Source organism: Bison bison, unplaced genomic scaffold (genome assembly GCF_000754665.1).
Source record: "Bison bison bison isolate TAMUID 2011002044 unplaced genomic scaffold, Bison_UMD1.0 scf7180017864492, whole genome shotgun sequence".
NCBI lineage: Eukaryota > Metazoa > Chordata > Mammalia > Artiodactyla > Bovidae > Bison > Bison bison.
The window spans coordinates 8,562,720-8,574,049 of NW_011495051.1; the positions used below are offsets into that span (position 1 = coordinate 8,562,720).

The 11,330-nt window shown below is 46.5% G+C and overlaps 1 protein-coding gene across 1 annotated transcript in view; it reads right to left on the minus strand.

Moving 5' to 3' along the window:
• PIN1 (peptidylprolyl cis/trans isomerase, NIMA-interacting 1) overlaps positions 1-3,750 on the minus strand; it is a 12,438-nt gene extending 8,688 nt beyond the window's left edge. The window contains exons 1-2 of the mRNA XM_010828393.1: positions 3,642-3,750; positions 1,129-1,341 (exon numbers count right to left, since the gene is read on the minus strand). Of these exons, the coding sequence (XP_010826695.1) occupies positions 1,129-1,341; positions 3,642-3,699 (271 nt within the window). The 5' untranslated portion in view covers positions 3,700-3,750. The remainder of the gene's footprint in view (positions 1-1,128; positions 1,342-3,641) is intronic.
• Positions 3,751-11,330: the final 7,580 nt, after the last annotated feature.

The window sequence follows — 11,330 nt, forward strand, 5'->3', positions numbered from 1 at the left end:
ACTGGCTGACAGAACTTCCTGCAAGGATGGAAATATTCTCCAGTTGTGCTGTCCACAGCCTATAACCAAGTGGGACTACTGAACAGTGTAGCTGGTGTGACTGAGGAACCAATCTTTAATATGACTTAAATGGAACTAATTTACATGAAAATAACCACATGTAGATAGAAGTGGCCACACTAGATAGCTCTAGACCAGGATGCTGAGGACTACAGCCCTGGGGTCAAATCCTGCTGTTTCTGTAAATAAAGTTTTATTGACACATGGCCACGCCTATTTGTTTACACATCACCTGCGGAAGAATCCCAGGGATGGGGAAGCCTGGTGGGCTGCTGTCTGTGGGGTTGCACAGAGTCGGACAGGACTGAAGTGACTTAGCAGCAGCAGCAGCGGCTGCTATGGAGTTGCCAAGCAGAGCTGACAGAGACTGTATGGCCCACACAACCTAAACTATTTACCATCTGGCCTTTTAAGAAAAAGTCTGCCTACCAACTGCTGCTCTAGACTGTGGAGGAAACACAGAACTGAGCGACAAACAGCCTGCTCAGAGCCGAATTAATTCACTGACTCTGTCGGCTAGTTCTAACACTGCTGCCTTTCCAACCTCCCTCTTGATCCATCCAAATACGTGTCCCAGGACCCTGCTTGATGACACTACTCTCCAGGATAGCTCCCACTGAACGACGACCCACAAAGTGACAACTGTGTGCCACCCATTACACCATTTCATCTCACTGAGCTTTCACAATGGCCCACGAAGGCAAGGAGATGACGATGTCCATTTGACAGAGGTGAAAACTGAGTCTCAAGGAAGTGACATGAATCTCTCAAGGTCAAGGAGCTCCTAGGGGCATAGTGACCATGTGAACCCAGGTCTGCCAGCCCCAAGGCTGCGTCCTCTCCACCAACCCTGGCCCACTCTCAAAGACGAGCTAGGGAGGAAAATGAAAGGCAGCCATGGAAGCCAGGCTCACGCCACCAACAGGCACTTACAGGTTGGCCAAGGCCACAGCTGACAGCTAAGCTGGCTGGGGTGGAGGATCTCATGTGATTTCTGTAAAGCTTGCACTGCCCTTGGGGAGAGGGACTGCCCCCTTCCCCCAAGCCTGGTCTCCAACCCCTGCTCACCATTGATCAGCTCCAGGGCCTCTTCCTTGGTTCGGGTGATCTTCTCCTGCCGCCAGGATGAGGGCCGCCGTGACTGGCTGTGCTTGACCAGCAGGTGTGAGCAGCGGACCCTGGTGGGCTCCCCCTGTCCGTTTTTGCCACTGCCACTGCTGTTGCCACTTGGCCGCTCCCACTGGCTGGCATTGGTGATGTGATTGAAGTAGTACACCCGGCCTAGAAGGGCGGGGGGCACAGAATTTAGCTGGGACCTGCTCAGAGGATACCACCATCAAGCCATGATACGGAACTGGCCAACAAGACGCCTTCACTCAGCCAGCCCACTGCTGTCCACCAGTGTCATCGGGACTTAGGGAGCTAACCCTCTAGGGGGGGCAGACAGGCAATAAACAAGCAAGCAAGACCATATAACAACTTTGGTCATAATAACTTCAAGGGGGGAAATAACCCAAGGTGAGGAAGAGAGGTTGGAAGCATGCACTCAGAAGCCAGACTCCCTGTTCAAATCTGCCACTCACTCCCTGTATGATCTCTTCTCCGGGCCTCAGTTTTCTCACTTGTAAAATGGAAATAACAACAGTACTTGCCTGAATGGTTTTTGGAAGGACTGTATGGGTTCACATCTGTAACGAGTTTAGGATAGCACTTGACATATATTAACACATTATCGATTGGGGAATTTTGCAGAAACTAACGCCTGTGGCTGGTGATTTGTTATGTAAGTGAATGTTGAGTAACATTTGGGTAACCAAAGACATACTAATGCATCTCTGGTCAAAACGTGGGCTTCCCAGGTGGTGCAGAGGTAAAGAATCTGCCTGCCAATGCAGGAAGCAAAACAATCTTGGGTTCGATCCCTGGGTAGGAAGATACTGTGGAAGAGAAAATGGCAACTCACTCCAGTATTCTTGCCTGGGAAATTCCATGGACAGAGGAGCCTGGTGAGCTACAGTCCATGGGGTCACAAAGAGTAGGACACGACTTGAGCATGCACATGTTACTGTGAGGCGTCTGGTCAATAAGAGTGCAACAGCTACTAGTACCTCCAAAACAAAGCAACGGGTGTTTATTCTGCTGCATAAACTGTACCCATGTGTGTCAGACACAAAAGCTTTGTCCTTTTCCCCTACCCAGTTACAGAACTGGGGTCCAGCATTATTGGGGTCAGATGTTATCCAGAGACTAAAGAGCATGGAGTGAGGGCTGCCAACAAGAAGCTTGAAGTAGGACCCAGCAGAGATAGGGTGTCATTCCTGGAGCAGAGTCTGCTGGGCTTACACGGAGGACTTGTGCCGAACACCGTGAAGGGCTGGATGGCACCCTCAGGGAACACTGTTAGGACTGAACTGGGTAGAAATGGTTGGAGTGGGAGCCCCAAATCGGGCAGAGCATAGGCTTTACACTGTAGGTCGCATCCACAGGTCAAGGCTGCAGGGTAGGGTGGGGGTTGGTGAGAGCTGAGCCACTGACTGCCTCAAAAACCTTGGCAATGGGTTCCATCTCCCTGAACCTCAGTTTTCTCATCTGAAAAGTGGGGGTAAGAGAATAAGGACATCAAACCTCCAGGGGGTTAATGTGGAGAGTGGATGGTGCTGTATGCAAAGTGCTCCTGATGTTCAAAAACTCAAATTATTACTGCGACTATGACTGCTAGGCTCTATGGAGAAAGAAGTGTGAAATACTGGAACCTGCATCTTAGTAGTCTGCAGCAAGAAGGGTAGGGGGCTCTGGAGTCAGAATGACTGGGTCCGAACCCAGCCCCCACCCCCTGAAATCAATGACCTTGGGCGGGTTCCTGGCGTTTTCTGGCCTTGAGTTTCTTGATCTGCAAAACGGGGGTAACAATTACCTCTCTCCCAAAATTATGGCCATTTAGAGAAAGCACACACCCAAAATGCTTGTAACTATGCTTGGTCCTGAGATAAACGTTCCCTATTCTTGACATTATTTTTGGGGGAAAGCCTTAAGTCGGGTTCCGGAGCACAAGGGCAGTTCTCAGGCAAATACCACCGGCCGGATATCGCAAACTAAGAATATGGTGTGGATGGCAGCGAGCGTTATTAGCAGGAGGTTGTGGATCCGAGGCCGAACAACACCCTAGGGCCCCGCCCTGAGCATGATGTTGGGGTGTCCTCCCCAAGGGGTCCCCCCTGGGACCAGCGGGTTGCACAGACCTTCCCTCAGGACTTCTGGTGCATTAGGCCGAACGAAAGTGTCAATCAGATCGGCAGGGCCAGGGCCATCGCCTGAGGGAGTGCCGCGGGATCACCATCCCCCCGCCACGCTGGGAGCACCCTGGGACTCCCCGGCCACGCCCCTTGCCTCAGTTTCCTCGGGATTCCCCTCTCCTCAGGCTCGCAGCCCTCACAGGGTGGGCCAGGGCCGTTACCCGGGGACGACGCGGAGGAGCCAGGACCCCTTGGGAACCGAGCGGCGATGCCGCGCTCGAGGGGCAAGCTCGAGCCCTGCTTCTGCGGGCCCTCGCGGCCCCGTCCCAGCCCCGACCCCCGCGGCACCTGAGCTGCGGCTCATACGCTTCTCCCAGCCGGGCGGCAGCTTCTCCTCGTCCGCCATCTTCCCTCCTGCCGCAGAGGCCGCTCCGCCTCCGCCGCACCGCCTCTGCCGCCCGCGTCCGCCCACCGCTGCTGCCGATTGGCTGAGCCCGCCCCGCAAGGGGTCCTGGCGACAGCACTCATTGGGCACCCTAACTGTCCGGACTGACTCTCTGGCTTCCTATTGAGCAGAAGCGGGGGTGGGCGGAGCCTCCCATTTTTTAATCTGGGCCCCGCCCCTGGTCGGCCTCACCCAGGTCCCGCCCCCTTCCTTTCCTCGGCCGCTAATTGGTGGGAAAGGGACGCGAACACGCCTTATCAACGCCCTCTGCTGAGCTTCCAAAAGTTCCGACCCCTCCTTTGCGTCCTACGCCGCAGAGCCCATCCGATTGGCTACTACTGCAGCAATTCCCGCCTTCCTAAACCATAGCCCGCGGGCTGTAGCCTCCCATGCGGAAGTGTCTGGCTTGTGTGGAGGTAACCGCAGCGAAGGAAGTTCTTGAAAAAGGCGGTGCTGCCTTTGCTGTTGCCATAGCAACGCAGTTACCTTGGTGATGAACGGCTAAGAATCCAGAAGCCTATATTTGGCTCCTCCGTTCTCCCTCGTCACACCTGTTTCCCCCAGATGTCCAAAGCTAGCCCACCTCCTTTTAATTTTTTGTGCAAGACTCTTTCCCTATTTTACTGACCCAAATACCTTCCATTTCCTTTGAAATCTACTTTACTTCACTAATTCCCTCCCAGTTTGGCTTCTGCCTCTGTCCTGGGTGACTCGTGGGTGTTGGCATTGCCATTCAGATGAGGACACGGTGGCTTTGTGGGTGGAAATTTGTGGGTGGAAGCGCGGGTGGGAGGATAATGAGCTCAGTTTGAATCAACTTACTTTTTAAATTTATTTTTTATTGAAATATCAGTTGAATAAGTCAATTTAAAACGAAGGCTGTGGCACTAAAGGGACATTGAAGAGGTGGTTGGAGACCTAGGGCTGTAGATTTACGTGGGGATCGGGACACCAAAACGGAAGAGTTCAACTAAAGTTCATCTATAGAAGGAGGAGAGTGAAAAAGCTAGTTTAAAATGCAACATTAAAAACACTAGGATCATGGCATCTGGCCCCATCACTTTATGGCAAATAGATAAGGGGAAAGTGGAAACAGTGACAGATTTTATTTTCTAGGGCTCCAAAATCACTGTGGATGGTGACTGTAGTGATGAAATTAAAAGACACTTGCTCCTTGAAAGGAAAGCTATGACAAACCTAGACAGGGTATTAAAAAGCAAAGACATCACTAAGCCGACAAAGGTCTGTATAGTCAAAGCTACAGTTTCTCCAGTAGTCATGTATGGATGTTGAAAGTTGGACAATAAGGAAGGCTGAGCGCCAAAGAACTGATGCTTTTGAATTGTGGTTCTGGGGAAGACTCGAGAGTGCCTTGGACTGCAAGGAGATCCAACCAGTCCATCCTAAAGGAAATCAGTCCTGAATATTCATTGGAAGGACGGATGCTGAAGCTGAAGTTCCACCTGATGCCATCACTTTGACCACCTGATGTGAAGAGCCAACTCATTGGGAAAGACCCTGATGGTGGGAAAGATTGAGGGCAGAAGAAGAAGGTGACAGAGGATGAGATGGTGGGATGGCATCACCGACTCCATGGACATGAGTTTGAGCAAACTGCAGGAGATGGTGAAGGACAGGGAAGCCTGGTGTGCTGCAGTCCATGGGATTGCAAAGAGTCGGACATGACTTAACAACTGAACAACATAGCATACAACCTTATGTAACTGTTAAAAAGAATGAGGCGCAGTGACATGAAATACAGGGAAACATGTCTAGGACAAATTACAGAAGCAGGATGCAGCTGAAAGTTAAAAGCACCCAGGAACCAGATTGCTTTGAGTTCAAAGTCTGGCTCTGCCACTTGCTGTGACCTTAACAAATTACTTAACCTCTGTACTTCAGCTTCTCCATCTGCAAAATGAGGGTAAGAAAAAAACATGTCTCATGAATATCCTTGAAGTAAAGATTAAATGAGTTCATCTATAGAAAGCATTCAAAAACAGTGTCTGGTCCATAGCAAGGGTAGGTATTGCTGGGTGAAAAAAAAAAAAAAAGCAAAACATAGTACAGCATAGCAATTATAGTATGTATGAAAGCATAATAAGGGACTTCTCTGGTGGTCCAGTGGCTAAGACTTTGTACTCCCTAAGTAGGAGGCCTAGGTTCAATCCCTGGTCAGGGAACTAGATCCTACATACCGCAACAAAGACCCAGTGCAGCCAAATAAATATATATTAAAAAAAAGAAAGCATAATAAAAGCAAAAAGATCAAGAAAAATTAACTTTTTATATTATTAGAGCAAGGAAATCCAACCAGTCCATTCTGAAGGAGATCAGCCCTGCGATTTCTTTGGAAGGAATAATGCTAAAGCTGAAACTCCAGTACTTTGGCCACCTCATGCGAAGAGTTGACTCACTGGAAAAGACTCTGATGCTGGGAGGGATTGGGGGCAGGAGAAGAAGGGGACACCAGAGGATGAGATGGCTGGATGGCATCACTGACTCGATGGACGTGAGTCTGAGTGAATTCCGGGAGTTGGTGATGGACAGGGAAGCCTGGCGTGCTGCGATTCACGGGGTCGCAAAGAGTCAGACACGACTGAGCGACTGATCTGATCTGATCTGATTATTAGAGTATTATAATTAACTCAAACTGTATAAAAATAATTGTGTATCACTGAGAATTTCTGGATTTATCCAAAGATGTTAATGACTAATACTGGTGATGCAGGTGAAGGAAGAAATGAGGAACTTAAGTTATAACATTCTGACTTTTTAAACAAGCATGTATTAGCATAGTAATAATAATCTTTTTTTAAAAATAATTTTAGATTTAAGGCTGGACTGCAAAAGTAGTATAGTTCTCAAAGTCCTTTACCCAACCATCCCTTATATTAGCATCTTACATAATAGAATAGAGGCTGTCAACCAGGGGTGATATTGTTCCCCAGGGGACATATGGCAAGATTAAGACATTTTTGGTTGTCACAAAAAGAGAGAGATGCTACTTGCATTTAGTGGGTGGAGGCTGAGGATGTTACTGAACATCCTGCAATGTACAGCCTCCACAACAAAGAATTATCCCCCCAAATGTTAACAGTGCCAAAACTGAGAAATTCTGCCACAGAATGATGATGAAAACTAAGAAATAAATATTGGTCCAATACAATTAAGTAAACTAGATTTTAAATAAAAGAATTTCCTGTTTCACTAGTAATATCCTCCTCCAGGATGTGACCATTTCTAGGTCTTTCCTTGTCTTTCATGATCTTGATACTTTTGAAGACTACAATGGCTTTCATGCTGATGTTTGGACATGATGATGTCTGTCCAATATTTCCTCATGATTTATTGAGGTTTGGACTTCCCTGGTAGCTGAAATGGTAAAGAATCCACCTGCAATGCGGGAGACCTGGGTGCGATCCCTGGGTTGGGAAGATCCCCTGGTGGAGGGCATGGCAACCCACTCTAGTATTCTTGCCTGGAGAATCCCCACGGACAGAGGGGCTTGGTTGGCTACAGTCCATGGGGTCACAAAGAGTCGGACACGACTGAGCAACTAAGCACCACCAGCACATACATCATTGGAAAGGACACCACAAAGATGATATGCCCTTCTCAGTGCATTGTACCAGGCGGTTAATGACGTTGCAATGTATTACTGGTTGTATTAGGGTTTCTATTGCTGTCATGTTAGCCTACAATCTAGTGGATTAACATTTACCATCTCAGTTTCTATGGGTCAGGAATGCAGTACAGTTTAGCTGGTGTCAGCAGGAGCGGCTATGGTCTTATCCCAAAGCTTGACTGGGCAGGATCTGCTTCCAAGCACCCTCATTTGGTTGCTGGTAGGATTTAGTTGCTAACAGAACATGGAATTTAGGACCACAGTTCCTCACTGGCTATTGGCTGGGGGTCAACAAGGCAGCTCACAACATGGTATCTGGCTGGCTTTCATTAATGAGCAAGAGGGCAAGATGGAATCCACAACCTAATCTCAGAAACAATATCCCATCATTTTTGCTATATTGTTAGAAGTTAGGTCTGGCCTAAGAGGAAGGGATTACACAATAGTATGAGTGTGGTCCCAGCTCATTAGGGGCCATCTTAGAGGTCACCTCCCACACTTGTGGTATTTTTGATCACTTGGTTAAGATAGTATCTGAACTATTTTCCCTTTTGTAATAAGTAAATACTTTTGGAAGAGATACTTTTGAGTCTGTGCAAATATCCTTCACCCCCAAATTTTAACATCTATTAGTACATCTTGCCTACACCAATTATTACTATGATGATATAAGGATTAGTGATTTTTTTTTAAAGCATTGGTGAGTTCTTATTTTCCTCTTTCCTTCTACAATTAATTGAAATCCTTTTGTAATGAAGGGTTGTCCCTTCTTCCCCACTCATTTACACTTTCAGCTATTTATTTCTATGAGCATGGGGTTGAGGATATTTATTTCATTCTTTGGGTCATAGTCCAATATTATTCTTTTGTTGTTCAAGTTTTTCTACATTTGGCCACTGAGAGCTTTTTCACAGGTTGGCCTCTGTGCTCTTTCAACATGCTTCTACCTTTTTTGAGTACTTCTTATCTCAAGATGCTCCACCCTGAGCTTGAATTTTCCCTGCTCTAGCTCAGGAATCATTCACTTCTCCCAGAAACCCTGGTTCCCTTTATTGGAGAATATTGTTTAGAAACTAAGATCTGGGGGTTCCTTGAACGTCCAGTGGTAAAGAATCCACCTGCCAATGCAGAAGACATGGGCTTGATCCCTGGCCCAGTAAGATCCCACATGCCGTGGAGCAACGAAGCCTGTGCACCTCAACTACTGAGCCTGTGTCTAGAGCCCAGGAGCTGCAACTACTGAAGCCTGTGTCCTGGAGTCTGTGCTCTGCAACAAGAGAAACCACTGCAGTGAGAAACCCGTGCACTGCAATGAAAAGTAGCCCCCCTCACCACAACTAGAGAAAAGCCTGAGCAGCAATGAAGACCCAGCACAGCCAAAAATAAATGAAACGTAAAATTATATATATAAAGAAACCAAGATCTGGAAGTAGATACTGGGGTATCACTGCTTCTGGTCCCTCTAAATGGATAAACAAGGAAATGTATGTACATACGCACATAACTGTATTTCTATGTATGTCTGTAATGTTTTAAATGAAAATCATGAGTTCATACTGATGCTTCCAACTCTAATCAGTCCCATGGGGTTCTATTCACCCTCTTTCACAGTAACTTCTTTCTCCAGCAGCAAGACACCTGGTTATAATTATCTGCAATATATGTATCCAACTCTGTGCGTGTACAGATGTATATTAGTAAGACTAGTTTGGAAATTGCAAAATCATTCTGCTATGAGGAACATATTTACCAACTATAGTACAATGTTTGTGTGTAATTCTTTTTGTCTTTAGCCTTATAGTATCAAATCAAAATACATTTTAGAAAATTATTTAGATCAGCTCCTTTCTCCCCCACCTCCTTCAGTGGGGTCTTGTAATTCACTTATACATATGGATCTGTTTGACTGGCTGCACTTGATCTTTCTATATCCTGGTTGACAAATGCGGAGTCCTGCATTCACCACCATAATTCCAGATGTGGCAATTCCATCACCACAAAAATCCCTCCTGCATACTGCCCTTTTATGTAAAAAAAGGCCAAAAAAAATTCAATAAAAATACCAATTAAAAAGAATGAGACAAAAAAATCATTAATATAGAAAAATAAAAAGCATTAAAAAAACTACTGAATGGAAAACAAATATTATAGAATGTATAATTTTTCCAACTGTATTTCAGAAAATTTCTGGATTCACTCAAATGTTAATTATTGCCACTGTCATTAGGGATGTTATATAAGTAAGAAACTTAATTTTTTGCAAATGTGTGGATTTTTTTTACAAGCAGATATTAGCATAGTAATTAAAAAAAAATTAAATTGGGGACTTCCTGGGGGTCCAGTGGCTAAGACTCCATGCTCCCAATGGATGGGGACCTGGTTCAACCCCTGGTCAGGGAACCAGATCCCACATGCCACAACTAAGGATTTACATGACATGTGCTGCCAAGTAAATAACTAAAAATTAATATTAATTAAAACAATTTTTTTAATGGAAGTTTACAGAAAATACACTGAAAAAGGCTTCACCTCAGGAGAGAGAATGAGGCCAGGAGGGTGGTCTTACTTTTAGCTTGTACTTTTCTATGCTGATTTGAAAACAAGGACTCCAGCATGTCAAGGCTGTCATAAAATTTAAAAAAGAATTGGGGGGAGGGGGTTTATTTTCTAAGCAGACAGATAAGGAGGAGACTGAGCTAAAAGAGCAGGGGTACCAGAAGACACATATTTCTGATTTGTCAGGAGGAAGGGGAATCCTACGGACAGTAGGGAAGTCAAGGGGGCAGGTAAAAAGGAGGCCAGTGGAGACCAAGGAGAGACCAGCTTTAGTGGACTATAGACCAGCATCCCAGGCAGTCTGCACGACTGCATCCCAAGAAGCTTGATGGCAAAAAGAAAGCATAAGGCTGGGGGGGGGTGCGGGGGGAGCAGTGGACTAGACTTGAACATGGTTATGTCCTGAGGAAGGACCTACCAGGTCAATACACAGAGAGGGGAGAAGGCTTGGAGCAAGGTTCTAGGTGAAACTTTCAAAAGCAGCTCCAGAATGTGGCTCTGGGTAAGGACAAGGTCAAGGCTGACCTCAGGAGCTGTGGCCAAGGGAACAGAAATGGAGTGTTTGATCTCCTGTCTACTCATACCTGAAGGAAGAAGGCCAGAGATGGATATAGCACCAGACATCCTGCTGTTTTAACTGCATTATCTCATTATTTCATGGAGATGTGGGTGTCATCATGGTGCCCCTTTTTAGAGGAAGAAACAGAGGATCGGCAAGGGCTGAATAGCCTAGGTCACACTGTTTTACTCTGTCCACTAGCATTTCACAGGTGCCAAGAACTGTGGCTGCTTAATCATGCTTATCTCATCTCTACTTCACAACATACCAATGAAGTAAACACAATCAGTTCCAGATTGGATAAGGAAATGAAGGTTAAGGGAGATTAAGTAACTACCCAGGGTCACAGTTGGTGGTAGGGCTGGGGTTCCACACCCAGTCTGTGTGAATCTAAACCTGTATTCCTAACTATTATTAATTCTAAGGTCCTTGCCCAGAGGATCCTTGGTCTATTGATGACAATAATCCCAGGATCTTTTGACCTTCAGAAAAGTGTTAGTCACTCAGTTGTGTCCAACTATTTGTGACCCCATGGACTGTGTAGCCTGGCTGGCTCCTCTGTTCATGGAATTCTCCAGGCAAGAATACAGGAGTGGATTGCCATTCTCTTCTCCAGGGGATCAAACCCAGGTCTCCCGCATTGCAGGCAGATTCTTTACTGTCTGAGCCACCAGGGCGGCCCAGAGACAGATGGCTAGCCCCAGAGCTCTGGTCTTCCACTCAGGTTCCCAATCTACTGACTCCCTCCTTGATCCAATCTTGAAGTCTTATTGAGCAGCTGGGTGGGTACTTAGAACAGTGACAACCAGATACCAACCCTCCGCTCAAGAGATAACTCTCACTCAAAGA